General features: G+C 35.1%; 1 protein-coding gene across 1 annotated transcript in view; it reads left to right on the top strand.

The window, feature by feature from the left end:
• ATRNL1 (attractin like 1) overlaps positions 1-23907 on the top strand; it is a 730282-nt gene that overhangs the window by 193449 nt on the left and 512926 nt on the right. Inside the window, exon 18 of the mRNA XM_060100355.1 lies at positions 7399-7617. Within this exon, the coding sequence (XP_059956338.1) occupies positions 7399-7617 (219 nt within the window). The remainder of the gene's footprint in view (positions 1-7398; positions 7618-23907) is intronic.

The raw sequence follows: 23907 nt of genomic DNA, 5'->3' as shown, positions 1-23907 counted from the left end.
TGTTTTTTTTGTTTTTGTTTTTTTTTTTGCGGTATGCGGGCCCCTCACTGCTGTGGCCTCTCCTGTTGCGGAGCACAGGCTCCGGATGCGCAGGCTCAGCGGCCATGGCTCACGGGCCCAGCCGCTCCGCGGCATATGGGATCCTCCCGGACCGGGGCACAAACCCGTATCCCCTGCATCGGCAGGCGGACTCTCAACCACTGCGCCACCAGGGAGGCCCTACCATGCTGTTTTGATTACAGTAGCTTTGTAGTGTTGTCTGAAGTCTGAGAAGGTCATGCTTCCAGCTTTGTTCTTTTTCCTCAGGATTGCTTTGGCAATTCTGGATCTTTTGTGGTTCGATATAAATTTTAAGATTATTTGTTCTAGTTCTGTTAAAAATGCCATGCATATTTTGATAGGGATTGCATTAAATCTATAGATTGGTTTGGGTGGTGTGGTCATTTTAACAATATTAATTCTTCCAATCTAAGAGCATGGGATATCTTTTCATTTCTTAGAATCATCTTCAGTTTCCTTTATCAGTGTTCTATAGTTTTCAGTGTATAGGTCTTTCACCTCCTTGGTTAAGTTTATTCCTAGGTATTTTAGTTTTTTGATGTGATTTTAAACAAGATTGTTTTTTCACTTTCACTTTCTGATATTTCATTGTTAGCATAAAGAAATGCAACAGATTTCTATATGTTAATCTTGTATCCTGCTTCCTTGCTGAATTCATTTATTAATTCTAATAGTCTTTGTATGGAGTCTTTAGGGTTCTCTGTATATATAGCATATACTGTCATCTGCAAATAATGACAGTTTTATGTCTTTCTTTCCAATTCTTGTGTGATTGCTGTGGCTAAGGCTTCCAGTACTATGTTGAGTAGAAGTGGTGAAAGTGAACATACTTGTCTTGTTCCCTGAATTTAGTGAGAAGGCTCTCAGCTTTTCAACATTGAATATTATTTTGGCTTTTGGTTTGTTGTAAATGGCTTTTATTATGTTAGGATATGTTCTCTCTATACCCAGTTTAGTGAGAGTCTTTATCATGAATGGATGTTGAATTTTATCAAATGCTTTTTCTGCGTGTAATGAAATGATCATGTGGTTTTTGTCTTTCCTTTTGTTGGTCGGGTGTATCACATTGATTGACTTGTATATGTTGAACCGTCCTTGCAACCCTGGAATGAATCCAACTTGATCATGGTATATAATTCATTTCATGTATTGTTGGATTCAGTTTGCTATTTTTTTGAGGATTTTCGCATCTATAGTCATCAAAGATATTGGTCTGTAATTTTCTTTTTTTGTAATGTCTTTGTCTGGTTTTAGTATCAGAGTGATGGTGGCTTCATAGAATGACTTCGAGAGTGTCCCTTCCCTTCAGTCTTTTGGAATGGTTTGAGGAGGATGGGTATAAATTCTTCTTTGAATGTTTGGTAGACTTCCCCAGTGAAGCTGTCCAGTCCTGGACTTTAGTTTGCAGGGAGTTTTTGTTTTGTTTTGTTCTGACAGATTCCATTTTACTTCTAGTGATCAGCCTATTCAAATCATCTGTTTCTTCTTGCCTCAAATTTGGTAGACTGTGTGTTTCTAGAAACTTTTCCATTTCATGTAGGGTGTCCAGTTTTTTGGCATATAACTCTTCATATTTTTATGCCTTTTTCTTTTATTCTCTTACGACTTTTTGTATTTCTGCAGTGTCAGTTGTTACTTCTCCTCTTTCACTTCTTATTTGGTTTATTTGGGTCCTCTCTCTTTTCTTACTGGTGAGCCTGGCTAGAGGTTTTCCATTTTATCTTTGTGAAAAACCAGCTGTTGGTTTTATTGATCTTTTCTATTGTTTTTTGATTTCTATTTTATTTATTTCCTTTCTGATCTTTATTTCCTTCCTTCTGCTGGCTGTAGGTTTTGTTTATTCTTCTTCTTCTAATTCTTTTAGGTGGTGGGTTAGGTTGTTTATTTGAGATTTGTCTTGTGTCTGGAGGGAGGCCTATATTTCTATGAACTTCCCTCTTAGGACTGCTTTTGTTACCTCTCATGGATTTGGTAAGGTTGTGTTTTTATTGTCATTTGTCTTGAGGTATTTTATGATTTCCTCTTTGATTTCATCATTGACCCATTGTTTTTTTTAATAGCATGCTTTTTAGTCTTCGTGTGAGCCTTTTTCCCCCATTTTCCTTTCTGTGGTTGATTTCTAGTTTCATACCATTGTGGTCAGAAAAGATGCTTGAAATAATTTCTATCCTGTTAAATTTGTTGAGGCTTGTTTTGTGTACTGTGTGTATACTATAGTATGTGGTCTATCCTAGAGAATATTCTATGTGTGCTTGAAAAGAATGTGTATTTTGGTCTTTTTGGATGTAGTGTCCTGTAGATATCAACTAACACCAACTGTTCTATTGTGTCATTTAGGGTCTCTGTTGCCTTATTGATTTTCTGTCTGGAAGATCTGTCCATTGATGTCAGTGGGGTGTTAAAAATCTCCTACTATCATTATTTTTCTCTTACTTTCTGACTTTATGTCTCCCAGTATTTGTTTTATGTACTTAGGTGCTTGTATATTGGGTGCATATATATATTAATGAGTATGATGTCCCCTTCTTGTATTGATCCCTTTGTCATATAATGTCCTTCTTTGTCTGTCTTTATGGACTTTCTTTTACAGTATTCCTTGTCTGATATGAGCATTGCTACCCCTACTTTCTTGTTGTTTCCATTTGCATGAAATATTTTTTTCCATCCCCTCACTTTCAATCAATATGTGTCTATATGCTGTAAAGTGAGTCTCTTGTAGGCAGCTTATTGTAGGTTCTTATTTTTTAATCCAATCTGCCATTCTGTGTCTGTTGATTGGAGTATTTGTTCCATTGACATTTAAGCTAATTATTGATAAATATGTATTTATTGCCATTTTAAACCTTGTTTTCTAGTTGATTTTATAGTTCTTCTATGTTCATTTCTTCTTTTCATTTTTCTATTTGTGATTTGATGGTTTCCTTTTGTATTATGTTGTTTCTTTTTCTTTTTTGTGAATCTACTGCATGTTTTTAATTTGTGATTATCCTGGTTTTGAAGTATGTCAACCCATAACTACATCTGTTTGCTTTAGACATAGTCATGTAAGTTCAAACACATTCTAAAAAATCTATAGTTTTGTACTCCCCTCCCCCACATTTTGTGATTTTGACGTTCTATCTTACATCCTCGTGTTTATCCTTTTGCTGTTAATTGTAGTTATAATCACGTCTAAAAATTTTTTTGATTGTTTTTAAATTTATGTACTGGCTTATTTAAGTGATCAATCCTGTTATATTTTTGTCTTTCCTATTGTGATTTTCCCTGTCCTATAGATTCTTGCTTCTTTTCTATTTAGAGAAGACCCTTCAATATTTCTTTTAGATTATGTTTAGTATTGCTGTATTCTTCTTGTTTTTGCTTGTCTGAGAAATTCTTTATCTCTTCTTTTATTTTAAATGATAAGCTTGCTGGGTAGAGTATCCTAGGTTGCTGGATTTTCCCTTGCAGGAAGTCCAGTGAGGTGGCAGCTGTCAGCACTGATCTGTCTGCACAGATAGCTAGGAAGCCAGCAGGTGCATGCTCTTTCTGCGCAGAGTCCAGGCTCCTCCCAGCTTTCAGGGGGGCTTTTCAGGGCAAGGACCTGCCCGTGTGTACCCTCCCTCCTTCACAGATTCCTCCCACAGGCCTCGGATCTGTCCTGATGCCTTTTTTTTTTTTTTTTCTGTCCTACCCAGTTACTTGGGGATCTTTCTTATAGCTTTGGTTGTATAAGAGATCTTCTGCCAGTTTCCAGTTAGTTTTCTGTGAAAACTGTTCCACCTGTAGATGTATTTTTGATTTGTTTGTAGGGGGGAGGTGAGCTCCTGCCATCTTGATCCACCTACAAGCTTAATATCTCTTAAATTCACTTGTACTTTCCATCTCTTTGTTTGCTAAGTGAGATTCAGATATTTTTCTTTTTTTATGGTTTTTAAAAATTTGGGGCTTTTTATCTATTCAGAATGATTTTTTTTGAGAACCCTCCACTGTAAAAATTGTAACTGCATGTTTTGAAGGGTAAATTAAAAATGATTAACTATTTGAACGCAGGTATGAATTGCATTTTTACCACTGCTGAACTAAATGATAATAACTGCTGCTGGTGGGATTGTCAGCTAGGCATGCACAGGTCACTTCTTCAGTCCTGCTTTGGCATCTCTTGTTTTTGATCTTTTGCTTCTTTTGTTTTCTTGATTGTTATAGAGGCTTATTTTCTACTTCTGCAGTTTGTTCCTTGAGCAGTTAGTCTAGTCTGCTGGATTTTTCATTTCCATAGGTCTTTTCTTTCACTCTTATGTCTATTGTCACATTTGCCTTCCCTGTGGCTATATATATAGCTCATTTGAACTGATGATGTCTAATAGCAGTTATTTTTGTTCCATAGCTTTTAAAATTATATGCCCTGTATATCCTTGTGGGGAACAGGAGCATTTTACGTTGCCTCAAGGAGCCCTTGTGTTTTCTGGAAATAGTATTTACCTGGCAGTGACCCACTCCTTATGGAAAACAGACTCCTTCTCTACTAACGTTTAATTCTTTTCCATGTTTTTAACCAACAAACATTGAAAGAAACTGCTGTAAATAGGCTTTTAGTAATGTAGTAGTAGGGTGTGTGGGAGGGGTAGTATTCTACAGTCCTATGATTAGGTCTCATTCTTTTGGTGAGCCTGTGCCCCATACTGTTCTGTGAACTTCACTTCACTAGTGCTACTCAGTCTTTTTTTCCACTCTTAGGTGGTACAGCATGGCTGGAGGGAGCTGGAGTTGTATATTTCTCTTCCCCTGACATGAAAGACTAGAGAAGGTTAGAGTTGGTTATTTCCCTTTAGCCAGGTCGGTTAGGCTCTGATAAAACCCCAGTAGTTTAGGCTCTGTTAAATTGTTTCTCCAGGCCTTGGTAAGAAAAACAGTGCTCTGGCATATCTCAGAATTGTTCCTTTTCCCCTCCCATGCTGGAAGCACAAAGGGGTTTTTCTTCGATATTCACTGCGAGGACCTGTTAGAATTAATCTTTCAAAGAGCCAAAAATAAATAAATAAAATAAAATAAAAATAATTGCTCTAATTACGTATAGCTCATACATAGTCTTCAGACTAGCCATAACTTACTCAAAACAGCACAGCCTACAAAAGCTTTCCTATATTATTGTTTTCCGTAAGAAAAGAAAAAACATTAGAGTCTTTCACTTTTTTAGTCTCCATTACAAACTAAAGAATGAATATTCTGTTAATTTTTCAGCAATGCATGTTGCTCTCCACTCTTGAGTAATAACTAAACCAACATTACCTTTTGTAATAGTTTCATACCTAAAATAAAACATGAGAGAATAGAACGCTGCTCTGAATATGACATTTTGTAATTCATTATTAAAGCCTAAAGTCTAATAGATAAAGACACCATTAATAGTTTGTCATTCAGTCAGTGTAAGAAAGGCAGGGTTCTTTCATCTAGGATTTACCCAGTTGTTTGAAAAGCAATAACAGGTACGTTGTGTTTGAAAATATTTAGGTTTAATTGTACATTATGCTTCTTCAAGACATTTGATTGGTTATCTTTCCTTAAAAAGGTAATCCTAAAATAAATTTTATTTTCCTAGGAGATATCTATAGACTATAAATATAAAGCCTAGATTTATTTTGGGTGCAACCTAGTAAAGATTTACTTCAATTCATCACATGACAGTAAATTAGAATGTCAAGATAGCATACCTAATTTGATATTTTACGTTGTTCCCCATTGATTTCATAGCAACCCAATATAGTTTTGAAGACAATTAGAATAATCTAGTCAATGATACTGTGGGCTAGCTACAATCACAGATAAAAGAGAAATATTTCACAGCAAAAAGTCTAGGGAGGAGTATGGTAATATATAAAATATTCAGTTATCTAAGGATATTTTAAATGAAGTGCCATTTAACACCATTTACTGCTTAAAAAAATTTCAGAAAGAAGTATGTTCATATCACTACATTATTTATCTACAGGGTTAACATTAATGACTTGTGTTCAATGACTCAAAGAATATTCTTCCTTTTAAATTTATTATTAAGGAAATATAGGAGATGGTACTCATTCTTCACTTTCTTACATCCAGTCTGTGAAGTGCTCAGCACTGAAAAAATTCATAACAACAAATCATCCTGTAATTGATGAATTCTTTAAACCAGTATTGTATTATCCCTGCACAGCCTGCTATATTGAGTTCCTGATGTTCACTGAGAAGCTTGCACTATTCTTATTTGCAGCTTTCTGAGGAACATTTCTGTTTCCAGTAATATTAAAACACTGAGTGGCAGTTAAGTTATTACCATGACAAAAATGAAATTGAGACTGCCAGAAGTCTACCGTTTTTTTTTTTCCCTCTGAGGTTTTTCTAGCATGCCATTAGAAGGCATCATTCATGGTACTTTGCACCTATGCACTATCTTATATGGATAAATAAGTCCCAAGACAAAGTGTACCTTTGCTAGCAAAACATCAGTGAAACTAATTTTAAAAAGTCTCAGCCTGATATAAGGTACTATGATTGTGAATTAAAAATCTGAAACATCACATAGCAGCTATTATGACTATTATGGCAGACTGTAATATGTTCATCCTTGGAAAAGACATCACAGTATTCGCAGGCTTAGTTGAGGCTCATAGTCTATACGTCAGTTAAACAAAAAAAGGTTGAGCTTCAGTGAGTGATTCTTGAGGTGATATTCTGCAGCCCTGAAAGTCAGAGAGAGCCTGTCCTCCTGGTTGCCTGCTAAGGCGGAGTATCCAGTTTCCATATTCCCATTCAGTTTGGCTCTTTGAGTGAGATTGCTGTTAAACATCACATGGCAGGCAAATGCTAGTATCTTGGACCCTTGGGAAGAGCATTGTCCATGAGAGGCAGTCCAGGTGGGTTCAGCTATCCCAGGGAGTGGGTAAGCATGACTTACACTGGACATTCACAGGAAGATGCAGATTTTTCCCTTGAAGGCCCTCCCTAGGCACAACAAGAACAACTGGCATTGCTCTGTATCACAGACAATGTTGTCTGTAGGCCCCTGGATTAGTCCCAAAAGGTCTTAATACTGGCAAAGTTCTCAGGAGTGTTTAAATGCTGACTTTGTTTTTCTCCCTGTCATGGTACCACACCTTTATTCACCCTCAAGTCAGTCCATTCATCTCCTCTTTGTTCATAATGTATGTTTTATTTGCTTTTGAAGTAATTACTGTCTCTTATTATTACATAAAATGTTTACGTTAACTATAGATGACTTTTTACTGTCTTTTTTCAGATATTTATTTTTCTGTTAGCTTGCAATTCTATTTGAATATAAAGTCGTATAACATACTTGTTAATGACGTTCCTGCCATGCAGCTCAAAATTGTTCTGGATTGAGAACCTGTGGACAATGTTTGGAACAGCCTGGTTGTGGCTGGTGCAACGATCCTAGTAATACAGGAAGAGGACACTGCATTGAAGGGTCTTCCCGGGGACCAATGAAGCTTGTTGGAATGCAAAATAATGAGATGGTTCTTGACACCAGTGTTTGTCCTAAAGAGAAGAACTATGAGTGGTCCTTTATCCAGTGTCCAGGTAATAAAAATGTGATGAAAGCAATTTTAGCTTCTGCTCAAGGACACCAAGAATTACTTTCCTTTCTTATAATAAAGATTTCACACAAAAAAAATGAAAATGAGACTCAAATTTAAAGGATTAAAAAAATTCTTTCCTATGTCCATGTTTGTTGTATAGGTGGTATTATGTTTGGAATCATTAAACAGGCTGACCAGATGCATGGTATATAGTTGTTAGATTTGGTTTTATGTGAACTGTTAAAAGGAAAAAAATATTGGTTTCATACCAAATTTCTATACTGTAGTGTAGTCTTTTATTGTTTATAATATTATACTATCTTAGAATTCAAAGGCAACTCAGAGGATCCAGTCAGGCTAAGTATGGGAATATTTTGTATAATATCCATGATGGAGTCATTTGACCCTTGGTATTTGGTACCATTCAATTTTGAAGGTCAGTAAAGTTTTTAGAATTTTTCAAATAGGGAGTCTATTCTTATATGGAATAAAATCAACCTTCTTGAAAAATTAATTTATTCTGTATATTTTTATTGCGTGCCTACTATGTGCAAAGAGTGTTTTACGTGCTAGAGACATAACAATGAAAAAAGTAGGCTAAAATCACTGTGTTAATTGAGCCTGTATTCGAGTTGAAATTAATACAATTAATTACACACATATATATATGTATATGAAGTTAGATGGTGATAAGTGCTATTAAATAAAGCAAGGAAGGGGGATAAAGCTTGCAATTTAAAAGACTGGTAAGAGAAGATCTCACTTAGAAGTAATGGTTAATAAACACCTCAGGTAGATGAGGGAATGAATCATGTGGCTGTCTGGGGAAAGAGTGTTCCAGAGACACAAAGACTTGGGTGAGATAGTTTATTTACGAGATGAACCTAGGAAGCACAATTGAGGGAATAGAGAGTTTCAAAGACGGGAGAAAAACCAATAATATGTACATTATTAGGCTGGCTACTATACTGGGAAATTTGAGCTCAGACCCACTAGGAACCTATGAAGAACTATGCAGAATGCTTCCCAGAGTTAACCCTCAGGGATTGGGGGTGGGGAATTTATCCACTAACTCTCTTCCATTGATGGTTGAGTGATGCCTCTGGGGGTATTGTATTTCTGAGCTGTGCCAGCATGTCTGATTAATAGCTTATCATGATACCAGTGAACATTCTGAGGCAAAAAAGTGGGGAGATACTGCAGAACTTGCTTTAGGTGCGGCACTGACAGTGTGTTGCACTGAAACCAGATGGACTAAGGGAATGTGGTACTTCTACATAAACTTTGGAATATATGAAAACCAAGAAGAGGGACAAACTATTGATTCATACAACAACATGGCTGAATCTTAAATACCTTTTACTTAGTGAAAGAAGCCAGACCAAAAGGCTACATATTGCACTGTGGAGATGGAAAAGAGATCAGTTATTTGCCAGAAGTAGTAAAGGTAGGGATTGCCTTCAAGGGGACCTCATAATGGAATTTTTTGTGCCGTGGAACTGTTCTTTATGACACTGTGGTAGTTCATAATGACTCTATGCATTTGTCAGACCATGCTGTATACCACAAAGAATGAACTTTCCTGATGGCAAATTAAAAAAAAAAGTCAACCAGCATGTCAGGGGATCCCATAAGGGAATGCAAACTGTGAGAAATAAATTTAACTGTATTACAAATGCCATAACATCATCAAAATAATGAGCTGACCTAAGTAACCTTGGAAAACAGTGTTTTGGCTGGATACTGTAAAACTAAAGAAATAAACCTACATAAACATTACATTCTGATTGGTAAATTTGTTTCTCACATAGTACAGATTAACAATTCTAACAATACTTTATATGTTTAGTAGGTTTGGACAAATATATAAATTAATTGTGTTTAATGTGAGCCGGGTTTCCCACTGTCACAGAAAGACATAGACATAGAGAATGGACTTGAGGACACGGGGTGGGAGGGGGAAGTTGGGGCAAAGTGAGAGTGGCATGGACATATATACACTACTGAATGTAAAATAGTTACTAGTGGGAAGCAGCAGCATAGCACAGGGAGATCAGCTCCGTACTTTGTGATGACCCATAAGGAGGATGCCAGGGAGGGTCAAGAGGGAGGGGATATGGGGACATATGTATGCATATGGCTGATTCACTTTGTTGTACAACAGAAGCTAACACAGTATTGTGAAACAATTATATACTCCAGTGAAGATCTATTAAAAAAACATGTGAAGAGTGAAGACTATAAAGAACTCTGTGGGGAATTCCCTGGCGGTCCAGTGGTTAGGACTCCGAGCTTCCACTGCAGGGGCCACGGATTTGATCCCTGGTTGGGGAACTAAGATGCCACATGCCATACGCCATGGCCAAAAGAAAAAAAAAAGAAAAGAAAGAAAAAAGAATCCTGGTATTGGTTTAGAGTATAAGCATGAATTCAAGTTTATTTTAATATTTAATATATATACGCAGAGGTATATATACATATATTTTCTAGCTCAGTTCTCCAAGGGGGCCTGGAAGCCATGATACCCCAGTAGCAATGAGCACATTCAGTGCTCACAATCCTGGTTTCTAAATACCATTTTCCAATGAAAGGAACCAGGGCTCTCTGGAGTAATGGCTGGTTCTAGGGCTGGGGCAGGGAGAACACAAGGTGAACCTGAAGTATTTAATGTCAGAAATTAAGAAAGTGCTCAAAACAAAATAAAGGATGATGGGAGCATGTCAAAGGGACACAGCCAACCAGAAAGAGTTCTTAATGGGTCAAATCTGGGCAAAAAATAATGATTGTGTTGGGTTGTAACCCAAAGAACAGAATACATATCCATGATTCTGTAGTGATTTAAGTGATTGAATAGATAATAAATGGGTGAGAATGGATAAATATTCCTTACAGAAAATTCCAAATAATAAATGTAGAATGAATGAGGAAAATAAAAAAATTGCTGTTAGAACCCCACAGTAATAAGTGCTGTAAGAATAGTCTTCTTAAGAATGTTCAAATTAGTGGGTGAAACTTTAAGGAGAAAAAATATATTTGTGTAGCTTCCAAATACCTTCCTCAAAAATATTTATCAATTACTGTGGTGGCTTGAACATATGTCCACAAGTACCTTGACACTCATTCCCCTAGGAAGTGGAGCTTAATTTCTCTCCCCTTGAGTGTGAGTTGGACGTGGTGACTCCTAATGAATAGAGTGTAGATGTGGAAAAACTGTAACTTTACAGTGGAGGATGTAAGGCGACATCACCATAAACAAGTGATCAAGGTTAGCAACACCAGTAATAAGTCATGTTAATATCACATACCCCCTGATATGATGTGGTGAGAAGGGCACCTCACTTCTGTGGTATCCTTCCCCCAAATCTATAACCGGTTTAGTCGTCAGAAAACATTAGACAAAACCACATTGAAGGACATTTTACAAAATATTTGACCAGCCCTCTAGAAAAGAATCTGCTTCCAAGCTCATTCACATGTTGGCACAACTCAGTGCCTTGCAGTTGTAGGGCTGAGGTGACTGTTTTCTAGTTGGCTGTCAGCCCGTGACCCCTTCGGCTCTGAAAGAATGCTCACGTTCTCTCCCTCATCCCCCTTCCGTCTCCAGAACTCGCCTTGTAGAGTCTCGACAACTGAAATGGGATCACTCACACTTTGAATCTCCTTCAAGTAGAGACTAATGCCCTTTAAGGGATCATCTGACTGAGTCCATCCAGGATGATGTCCCTTTCTGAAAGCCAACTGTGCCATGTAACAACCTAATCATCAGAATGACTATCCCATCATATGTTCAGGTCCCTGCCACACTCAGGAGGAGGCCATTAGTGTTTGATTAAATACCTGAGGTACTATAACCCAGCTTCATCAAAGCATAAGACTAACCATCATACCATACAGTTTACCCATTTATAGTGTATAACTCAGTGGTTTTTAGTATTCAGAGTTATACAACCATCACTACAGTCAGTTTAAAAACACTTCTATCATCTTTCAAAGAAACCTTGTACTTATTAGCAGTCATGGCCTGTTGAACCACCCCCCGCCCTTGTCAGCTATGGATTTACATATCCTGAACATTTTATATAAATTGAGTCATATAATTGTAGTCTTCTTTTACTGGCTTCTTTCACACTGCATAGTGTTTTCAAGGTTTATCCATGTTGTGGCATATAGCAGTGCTTCATTTCTTTTTATTACCAAATAATATTCCATTGTATGACTGTACTACATTTTGTTTATTCATTCATCATTTGATGAACATTTGAGTGTTTCTAATTTTTGGTTTTTAAAATAATGCATCTATGAATATTCATGTACAAGTTTATGTGTGGACATATTTTCATTACCTTGGGAATGGAATACCTAGGTCATATGGTAACTATGTTTAACCTTTTGAGGAACTGCCTGACTGTTTCAAAGCTGCTGTGTTATTTTACATTTCCACCAGCAGTGTATGAGGGTTACAATTGCTCTACATCCTTGCCAACATTGCTTATTTCACGTCTTTTTTTTTTAATAGATCTTTATTGCAGGATAATTGCTTCACAATACTGTGTTAGTTTCTGTTGCACAACAAAGTGAATCAGCCATATGCATACACATGTCCCCATATCCCCTCCCTCTTGAGCCTCCCTCCCACCCTCCTTATGGGTCATCACAAAGCACGGAGCTGATCTCCCTGTGCTGTGCTGCTTCTTCCCACTAGCTAACTATTTTACATTTGGTAGTGTATATATGTCGATGCTACTCTCACTTTTCCCCAGCTTCCCCCTCCCACTCCATGTCCTCAAGTCCATTCTCTATGTCTACATCTTTATTCCTGCCTTGCAACTAGGTTCATCAGCACCATTGTTTGTTTGTTTTAGATCCATATATATGCATTAGCATACTGTATTTTTTTCTTTCTGATTTACTTCACTCTCTGTGACAGACTCTAGGTCCATCCACCTCACTACAAGTAACACAATTTTGTTTCTTTTTATCGCTGAGTAATATTCCATTTGCATCGTTTTGATTGTAGTCATCCTTGTGGGTGTGAAGTAGTATCTCATTGTGGTTTTGATTTGCAGCCATTTGGTAGCTAATGATGTTGAACATCTTTTCATGTGTTTATTAGCTATTAGTATTTCTTCTTTTGAGAAATGTCTATCGGATTCTTTGCACATTGTTTAATTGGGGTATTTGTCTTTTTATTATTGAACTGTGAGTGTTCTCTATATATTCTGAATATGTCCCTTACTAAAGATTTATTTGCAATTATTTTCACCCATTCTGTGGGTTGTCTTTCACTTTCTTGATAGTGCCCTTTGAAGCACAAAAGTTTTTTCTTTTCAATAAATTTATTTATTTATTTTTGGCTGTGTTGGGTTTTCATTGCTGTGCAAGGGCTTTCTCTAGTTGTGGCGAGGGGGAGCTACTCTTCCTTGCGGTACGCGGGCTTCTCATTGCAGTGGCTTCTCTTGTTCAGGAGCATGGGCTCTAGGCACGCGGGCTTCAGTAGTTGTGGCACGCGGGCTCAGTAGTTGTGGCTCGCAGACTCTAGAGCACAGGCTCACTAGTTGTGGCGCATGGGCTTAGTTGCTCTGCGGCATGTGGTATCTTCCTGGACCAGGGATTGAACCTGTGTCCCCTGCATTGGCAGGTAGATTCTTAACCACTGTGCCATCAGGGACGTCCCCACCAAAGTTTTAAATTTTCATGTTTTATCTATTTTTTCTCTTCTCTCTTGTGCTGTTGGTTTCATGCCTGTGAAATCATGTATAATAAAAGATCCCAAAGGTTTTCACCTATGTTTTCTCTTCAGGCTTTAGTAGTTTTAGCTCTTACATTTAGGTCTTTGATCTGAGTTAATTTTTGTGTGTGGTGTGAGATAGGGATCCAGCTTAATTCTTTTGTTCATGGCTATAAGCACCATTTGTTGAAAAGACAATTTTTTCCTTATTAAATTTATTTTAAATTTTGTATATATATTTTAATCTTAGAAATTGAATTTTAGTCATTTTTATATTTTCTATTTCTCTTCTTCTTATGTTGATATTTTACTCTGTATTCTCGAGTATATGGGGCATACTTTTAATAGCTGTTTTAAAAATCCTTCTCTACTCATCCCAATTGGTATGCCATTTCTTTCTGTTTCTATTGGCGCGTGTGTGTATATATATATATATATATATATATATATATTTTTTAACTGATTATGGATCAAAATTTCCAGGTTGGTTATTTTTGGTGGTATTATCCTGGACATTGTGATTTTTTTGTAGCTTATTCAATTTTGTTCTATTTCTTTAAGTGTGTTGGACTTTATTCTGGCATTCAGTTGTGTTACTTCAAAAATTGTTTTTAATATTTGTCATGGCCTGTACATAGCAGCCCTAAGTTCAGTGCTAATTTACTTCCACTACTAAGACAGTGCCTTTCTGTGTTCTCCATACAATGCTCTTTGTATTAAAAGGTCTCTCCACTTTGACTCTTGGGAGTATAAGGTATTCCTAGTCCTACGTGAGTTCCTGACATTGTTTTACTTACTTTTTTCTGATGGTTCTTTCTCCAGCTTCATAGAGTTTCACACTGTGTTCAATTCATTATTTAACCAAAGATTCAAGGGGACCTGTCTATAGATTGCTGTGTGCAACTCTCTCTTCTCTAGTATTTTGCCTCACAAAGTCTAACCACCATGGCCTCCCTGAACTTTGCTCTTTGGTTCCTCAACTAAACGAGGGTTTGGGTTTTCCTCCCTGGGCTGCATCCTCAAATCTGCCTCCAGATAGCAAGCCAGGGCAGTCATATTTTGTCTTCTTTTTCTCAGGGATGCCAATCCTGAGCTGCCTGTTATACTTGAAAGTAGTTGTTTCATATATTTTGTTCAGTTTTCTTATGTTTACACTAGAGGTCAGTTCTCACAGCAGTTAAACCTTCATGGGCAGAAGTGGAAATCTTCTATGTGTTTTTATTTACAGTGAATCTCTTGTAAGCAGCATAAATGTCTTTTTTTATTGTTGTTGTTGATGTGTTTTTAAAATCTATTCTGATAATCTCTGTCTTTTATCAAATTGTTTAGTCAATTTAGATTTAATATAATATTGGTAATATTGAATTTAGTCCTACCATCATGGTATCAATTAAAAAATTTCCTTTATTTTTTCTCTGTTGTTTGTTCCTCCTTTTGCCTTTTTTTAGATTAATTGAGTGTTTTTAAAGTCCACTTTTATCACTTTTATTGGATTTTTAGCTATACCTCTTTTGTGTTTTTTTTAGTGACTGCTGTAGTGATTGTAATAGTCATCTTTATCTTATCACAGTCTACCTTGAATCAATATTATACTACTTCATGTATAAGGTAAGAATATTACAAAAGTGTAATTCCATTTGCTCTTTTCCTGTCCTTTGTGTGATTACTGCCATATATTTTACTTCTATATATGTTATTAACCACACATTACATTATTTTTTTTACTTTAAAAAGACAATTTTCTTATAAAGAAATCATAATAATAAAAAAAATCTTTCTATTTACCCATGTATTGACCATTTTCTGTGATCTTCATTTTTCCCTATTGATCTGAATTTCCTTTTGCTATAACATTTCTTTAGCTTGATGAACTTTATGTAACATTTTAAAGTAGTGTGTTTCTCAATTGGGCTATAAATTAGCTTTTATACATCTAAAAAAGTTTTTATTATGTATGTGTGTATCTTCATATTTGAAGGATATTTTTACTGGTAATAGCATTCTAAGTTGACAGATACATTTTTTTTCAATAATTTGAAGATGTAATTTCCTTTTCTCTGGCTTCTACTTTCTCTTAAGAATTCCTCTGTCAGTTTTATTGTTTCTCCTTTGAAAGTAATATGTCTTTTTCTTCCCTCTGACCTTTTAAAATATATATTTTTCTTAGTTTTTGGATGTTAGCAATTTTAGTGTGATGTACCTAAGTATCATCTTTCTTTTTTAAATTGTGACATGTATTTTTCATCATGTTTGTAAAGTTTTCTGCCATTATCTCTTCAAATATTGCATCTGTCCCATTGTGTCACTCTAGTCTGTATTTCTAAAAGTTTGATTCACTTATGTTAGGCTTTTTCACCATGTTCCTAAGTTTTCTTACTGTCTTGTCTGTATTTTATATCCTTGCACCTCCTCTGATCTATATTTTGATTCACTAATTCTTTCTTTAGATGTTTCCAGTTTTCTCTTAAACCTATTTTTTAATTAGTTATTGTTATTTAACATAGCACACGAGGTTCACTGTATTAAAACAGTTTTACACATGATTCTGCATCATCTATTTTGCTGAATTCTGCTAGGCAGTTCTTCTACCAGTCTATCTTGATTTTTCTCTTGTAGCTCCATTTATCTGGCAGCTTGACTGGTTTTGGATGATCTCAGAATTCTTTACTCACACATCTGGTGGTTTGAGCTGATTGCTTGATCTAGGGGTCCTCAGGCTGCAAATGATTGTTCTCTGCTGTATTTGGCCTATCATCCTCTGGTGGTGTAGACTGGGATGCTATACATATATGTTTAGAATAGAATTCCAAGAAGGAGAGAGCAGAGTATATATGCCTCTTGAGGCCTAAGCTCAAAATTTCCATACCATTACTTCTGAATTCCACTGTTCTGAAAAAATCTTCATGCCAATGCATGTTCAAATGGTGGGAAAAAATTGTACTTTTTTGATGAGAGCAAGGATAAAGTAATATTATGAATTTTGTACATACAGAGATGTGAAGAATTTGTGTAAATTATATTTCAGCTCATCTAATTAGTTCTAACTACTTTGTTTGTTTATTGACGTATAACTCATATGACATAAAATCCTTCATTTTAAAGTGTACAATTCAGTGGTTTCTAGTATAGTCAGTAGGTGTGCAACTATTACCATCATATAATTCCAGAACACTTTAATTACCCCAAGACAAAATTCCATACCCTTTAACAGTCACTACCTGTTCATCCTTCCCTCTAACACCTGAAAACCACGAATCTACTTTCTTTCTCTGTATATTTGTCTATTCTGGACATTTCATTTAAATGCAATCACATAATGTGCCTTTTAGTGTCTGACTTCTTTCACTTAGCGTACGTTTTTAAGGTTCATCCATATTGTAGCATATGTCAGTCCTTTACTTCTTTTTATGGCTGAATAATATTAAATTGCATACCACATATTCATACTCATCAGTTGATGGATCTTCAGCTTATTTCCACTCTTTTGCTGTTATGAATAGTGCTGCTATGAACATTTGTATATGTTTTTGTATAAACATGTTTTAATTTCTCTTTGGTATGTATCTAGGAGTTGATTTTTTAGTCATATGATAAATGTATATTTAACCTTTTAAGGAATTGCTAGACTTTTTCCAGAGCTACTGTACTATTTTACATTTCTACCAGCAGTGTATTCTAGTTACTCTCCTCACCAATATAGGTTAATACATCATTTTCTTTATTATCCTCCTAGTTGATGTGAAGTGGTAGCTCTTTGTGGTTTTGTTTTGCATTTCCCTTATGACTTTCGGTGTTCTTTTCATGTGCTTATTAGCTACTCATATACTTTCTATGGAAAATGTCTATTCAAATCATTTGCCCACTTTTAAATTGAGGGTTTTTTTTTAATGGTAGAATTGTAAGAGTTATTTATGTGTTCTGGGTATGAGATCCTTATCAGACATATGATTCTCAAATATTTTCCACTGTTCTGTGGGTTGTCTCTTCACTTTCTTGACGGTGTCATTTGAGGCACAGCAGTTTTTTTGATAATGTCCAGTATATCTTTTTTTTTCTGTTAGTTGCTTAAGCTTTAGGTGTCATATATAAGAAACTGTTGTCTAATCTGAAGTCATGAGGATGTACATCTATATATTCTTCTAACATTTTTGTAATTTTAGCTCTTACCTTTAGATTTTTGATCCTTTTTTAGTTAATTTTTATATATGGTGTGAAGTATGGGTCCAGATTTATCCTTCTGCATGTGAATATCAAGCTATCCCAGCACCATTTGTTGAAAAGACTATTTCCCCAGTTAAACTTCTTGACACCCTTGTTGAATATCAATTGATCATAGATGTATGGTATTATTTCTAGACCTAATTCTATTCCATGGTCTATATGTCTATCCTTATGACAATGGCACATGGTTTGATTACTGTAACTTTGAAGTAGGTTTTGAAATTGGGAATTGTCAGTACTCCAACTCTGTTTTTCTTTATCAAGATTGTGTTGCCTAATCTGAGCCCTCTGTTTCTAAACATGAATTTTAGGATCTGCTTGTCTATTCCTATAAAAAAAGTCTTTTGGAATTTGATTGCATTGAATTTGCAGATCAGTTGGGATGAATTGCTATTTTAATATTAAGTCTTCCAATCCATGAATACAGATGCCTTTTCATTAATTCCTTTTAACAACGTTTTGTAGTTTTCAATGTACAAATCTTGCATTTCTTTGGTTAAATGTATTGTTAAATGTTTTATTCTTTCTGTTGCTATTGTATTTGGTATTTTTTTCTTAATTTCACTTTCAAACTTTTCAGTTTGTAAGTGTATAAAAATACAATAAAACAGATATTTCTACAATTGATCTGTAGCATTGTTGCAGACAATTATTAGATTAAATAATTTTTTTGGATTTCTTAGTTTTCTTTATGGAAGATTATGTCATCTGAAAGTAAAGTTAGTTTTCTTCTTTTTCAGTGTGGTTGCCTTTCATTTCTTTTTCTTGCTTAATTGCCCTGTCCAGAACCTCCAGTACAATACTGAATAGAAGTGACAAGTGAGGACAGTTTTGTCTTGTTCCTGACCTTAAAAAGAAAACTTTCAGTCTTTTACCATTAAATATGATGTTAGCTATGAAGTTTTTATACATGCCCTTTATCAGGTTAAGACAATTCCCTGCTATTCCTAGTTTGTTGAGTATTTTCCATCTATTGAGATGATCTTGTGATCCACCCCCACCCCACTTTATTTCTCTAATAGTATGTTGTCTTGATTGATTTTCATATATTTAAATAATCTTGCATTCCTGGGGTAAATGCAACTTAGTCATGGTGTATAATCCTTTTATATTCTAGTGGATTCAGTTTGCTAGTATTTTGTTGAGAAGTTTTGCAGCTATAATCATAAGAGGTATTGGTCTGGCATCATCTTTTCTTGTGATAAGTTTGTCTTGTCTTTGTATTAGGTTAATACTGGCCTCATAGAATGAGTTAGGAAGTCTTCCCTTTTCTTCTGTGTTTTGGAAATATTTGTGAATAATTGTTAATTCTCCTTGACTGTTTGGTAGAATTCATGAATTAAGCCAGTTGATCTTGGGCTATACTTTTCTGGCACTTTGTTGATTACTAACTCAGTCTTTTTATTGTTATGGCCTGTGCCTATTTTCTGTTTCTCCTCTAGTAAGTCTTGGTAGTTAGTATCTTTCTAAGAATCTCCCCTATCATCTAGGTTATCTAATTTATTGGCATACAGTTGTTCATAGTATTTCCCTATAGACCTTTTCCCCAGTCTTTGTCAGTTGTATGTCTCATCTTTCATTCCTGATTTTAATAATTTGTGTCTTCATATATTTCTCTGTTAGCCTAGCTAAAGCTTTGTTGATTTTGTTGCACATTACAAAGAACAGTTTGTATTTGGCTTTATTGATTTTCTTTATAGTTTTCATACTCTGCATTTTATTTATTTTCACTCTAATCTTTATTATTTCCTTTCTTCTGCTTGCTTTGAGTTTAGTTTTCTATTAATTTTTTACTTAATAAGGTGCAAAGTTGGTTGATATGAGACCTTTTCTCTTTTTTAATGTAGGCTTTTACAGCCATAATTATTTTTTCTGAGCAGTGTTTTGCTGCATCCTGTAAGTTTTGGTATATTATGCTTTATTTTAATATACCTGAAAGTAATTTTTAATTTTCCTATGATTTGTTTTTTGATCCATTGGTTATTTAGGAATGTGTTGCTTGATTTCCACAATTTGTGATTTTCCCAAATTTTCTGTTATTGATTTCTAATTTTAGTCAATTGTGGTTAGAGAACATACTTTATATGACTTCAGTCCTTTTAAATTTATTGAGGTTTGTTTTATGACCTAGTATATTGTCTATCCTGAAGAGTTTTTTATGTGCAGTTAAGAAGAATGTATATTCTGCTGCTGTTATGTGGATTTTTCTATTTATGTCTGTTTGGTCCAGTTGGTTTATAGTGTTGTCCAAGTCTTCTAATCCCTTGCAAATCATCTGTCTAGTTGTTTGATTCATTATTGAAAGTGAGGTATTGACATCTCCAACTATTTTTGTTGAATTCTTTATTTCTGTTTTAATTTCTGTCGGTGTTTGCTTCATGTAGTTTGAGGCTCTGTTAGATGCATGTATGTTTACAATTTTTATATCTTATCGATGGATTGTCCTTTTTGTCATTATAAAATGTCCCTCTTCATCTTCAGTAACATTTGAAAAGTCTATCTGATATTCCTATAGCCATTCCATCTTTCTTGTGGTTGCTGTTTGTATACTATATCTTTTTTCATCCATTCATTTTCAATCTCTTTGTGTATTTAGGTGTGTCTCCTATGAAGGGTACATAGTTAGATCTTTGTCTTTTATCTGGTCTGTCTTTTCTGCCTTTTGATTAAATCATTTGATCTATTCACATTTAATGTTATTTTTGATGCAGTTGGATTTATGTGTGTTATTTTATTTTTTCCCCTGTATATCATGAATTTTCTGTTCTTCCACTCTTCATTTGTTTATTTTTTTGCAGTAAGTGAATATTTTCTATTATAACATTTTAATTTTTAATGATTTTTCATTATATTTTATGAGTTATTTTCTTTCTTTTTAAAAATAAATTTATTTATTTATTTTTTGGCTGCGTTGGGTCTTCATTGCTGTGTGTGGGCTTTCTCTAGTTGTGGTGAGCGAGGGCTACTCTTCATTGTGATGTGCGGGCTTCTCATTAGGTGGCTTCTGTTGTTGCAGAGCATGGGCTCTAGGTGCGCGGGCTTCAGTAGTTGTGGCACTTGGGCTCAGTAGTTGTGGCTCATAGGCTGTAGAGCACAGGCTCAGTAGTTGTGGTGCACGGGTTTAGTTGCTCCGTGGCATGTGGGATCTTCCCAGACCAGGGCTCAAACCCATGTCTCCTGCATTGGCAAGCGGATTCTTAACCACTGTGCCACCAGGGAAGTCCATGAGTTATTTTCTTAGTGGTTACTCCAGGGTTTACCATATATAGCTTATCTTATTAAAATATGCTTCAGATTTATGCTAACTTAATTCCAGTGAGATGAAATAATTTTACTCATACATGTCTAGTCTCTTTCTTCCCTTCTTGTGGTATTGTTATATGTATTACATCTGTATATGTTGCAAACCTAACAGTCCATTTTTATAGTTATTATTTATATAGTTTTATGTCTTTTAAAGAATCTGAGGAAAAAAAGGAGGATGAGTGTATACTTACAGCTTTTGTTATATTAATCTTTGTATTAACCATTTTTGGTTTTCTTTGTTCCTGTGGATCTTTGTTTACCATCTAGTAATACCATGTCATATACTTAGCCCAATATAGATTTTCTCTGATACACTTCCTCTGTGGTGTTATTGGGGAATACATTATGTTTTATGTTTTATAGGCCCAACAATACCATTCTTTATATCATTTAAAATACAGTCTTTAAAAATCATGTTAAAGAAGAAAGGAGACAAAAGATATATATTTACTGTCTTTTATAATGACAGTTCTGTTATTGGTGCTCTGTTTTATTTTGTGGAGTTAAATTACTGTCTGGTGTCACATGTTTTCTTCTTGAAGATCTTCCTTTAGTGTTTCCTGTAAGGCATATCTGCTGATAGTGAATTCTCTCAATTTTTGTTTATCTGTGAATGTTTCACTTTAATTTTTGAAGAGCAGTCTCGATGGATAGAAAATTTTTAGTTGACAGTTTTATTTTCAGGACTTTGCATATATTATCCCACTGGCTACTGACCCTCGTTTTTCCTGATTAAAAGCCAGTTATTAATTTTATTGGGATTTTTTTAGGTGAGGAGTCATATTTTCTCTTGCTGCTTTCAAGATTTTCTACTTGTTTTTGGCTTTTATTATAATGTATTTATTGATCTCTTCATGTTTATTGTACTTAAATTTTGTTAAGCTTCTTGGATGTGTGGATTAACATTTTTATCAAATTTGGGGATTTTTCAGGAATTATTTCTTTAAATAAATTTTAGCCTTCTTTCTCTCTCTCCTGTCTTTCCAACACTCCCATTACACATAGGTTGGTGCACTTAATGGTGTCCTGCATTTAGCTGAGGCTCTGTTTATTTTTCTTCATTCTGTTGTCTCTCTGTACTTCAGCTTCCATGGTCTCTACTGATCTTTCTTCAAATTTGCTAATTCTTCTGCCAGTTCAAATTTACTGTTGAATCTCTAGTGTATTTTTCATTTCAGGTTTTTTAAATGCTTTTATTTTATTTCTGTTAGTATGTGTAGAATTTTATCCACCCCCCCCCCCCTACTTTTTTTTGGCTGCACTGTGCAGCATGTGAGATCTTAGTTCCCCGACCAGGGATCGAATCCATGCACCCTGCAGTGTAAGTGTGGAGTCTTAACCACTGAACCGCCAGGGAGGTCCCTCATTTCAGTTATTTTACTGTTGTACTTTATAATTTCCATTTGTTCTTTTTTATAATTTCTGTGTTTTTATTGATACTCTCTTTTTGTTGAGACGTTGTCATCATACGTAACTTTAGTTCTTTAAGCATAATTTTCTCATTTTTTTCTGCCTTTAATTATTTTGCATATTTTTATTGTTTTCTAATTGTCCTTTTACTCCAATTCTTGGGTTGTCAATTCTCATTTTTATTATCTCTCTTTTGCCTGACTCTTCTTTATGATGCTTTGTGATTTTTCATTTTGAAGTTTAATTCAGTAAGTAGTGTTGTTGTCGTTGTTATTTTCATTGTCTTTTATTACTGTATCAAAGGCTTGCAAACGAAGGTGTGATGGCCAAACCTGGTTGACTGCCTATTTTTGTAAATAAAGTTTTATTGGATTATAGCTATTATCAATTGTTTGTGTATTGTGTATGGTTACTTTTGTACTGCAGTGGCAGCAGTGGTAGTTGTGAAGAGGTTTTATGGTCTGCAAAGCCTAAAATACTTACTATCTTGCAGTTTACAGAATCAAGTTTTTCCAGTTTCTGTTCTGTGTGACCTGAGTTGAAGTATTTCAAGGGTCCATTTATGTCTACTTTTGCATGAGGCTTTTCTTGTTTACAGAGCAGGTTTTAACACTATTGTTTGATGTTGGGGTTTCTCTACCATATGGAAAGTGTGAATTTCAACCCAAACAATATGATCAGTATAGGCTTTAAGTTCTCACAAGTGACTTTTGTCTTTCATACATTCTTACCCATGTTAAGGTTCCTTTCTGCTTCTTTGGGCTTGTGATGTATTTTAGTACCTTTTTCACAGATAGGGGCTACAATTGAAGGCTTTAAGCATTTTAAATATGGTTCAGTTTAGCTCTCTAATTTGTGTATGCCAGAGATTATATCTCCTGGCCCTGCTGAGTTTTGAAACCCATACCTACTAGCTGTTGCTAGTCTGTCCCCATGTATAGTAAAGTTCTGTCACTAGCTCACACTTCTCTTTCACATTCTTGTTTTGAATCCCTGTTTTATTTTTAGCAATGATAATTCCCTTTTCTTCTAAAAGGCTATGTTTTGAAAAAAAGTTTTGGGTAAATTTTAGCCTTGATTTTCTGTGTATATTTTTTTTTTTGAATTTTGTTGAGAATGCCAAACAGATACTTTTCAATGTTTTACATCTGTTTTAGAGAGCACATATTTTTCAAAACGAGGTACTTTATTTGCATATCAAGTGCTGTGTTTTTCATGATGTTTTATTTTCATTTTTTTCTGTTTGTGTGTACATAGATGAGAAGCCATCTGGGCTGGTTTTAAAATTTAAACAAAACAGTATGGATGACTTCTCTTTAGTTTCATTCATGTTCCAGAACCAGGTTGTTATTAGAACCTTTCAAGTAACAGTGTATCCTGGAAGAACTATTAGATACAAGCTTACATTACCTGTTGATCCAACCCCCTAATGGCAGTGGAGAATAAAACATCATCATAGGCTTTATAGTATATCCTTTTCCTGTGTTTGATACAGCCATTATTACATCTGGGTCCTGCTTTCTATAACATGCCTTACCCTTTGCCATTGCTGCCATACTAGTTATAAGCTGCAACGATGACTATCCTTTTTTTGCTGGAAATTTTGCCAGCAGTTAAGTCTAAATT

This window comes from Mesoplodon densirostris, chromosome 1, assembly GCF_025265405.1.
Source record: "Mesoplodon densirostris isolate mMesDen1 chromosome 1, mMesDen1 primary haplotype, whole genome shotgun sequence".
NCBI classification, from domain to species: Eukaryota; Metazoa; Chordata; class Mammalia; order Artiodactyla; family Ziphiidae; genus Mesoplodon; species Mesoplodon densirostris.
The sequence above is the reverse complement of the archived record's forward strand: the minus strand, read 5'-3'. Positions and strand labels throughout refer to the sequence as shown.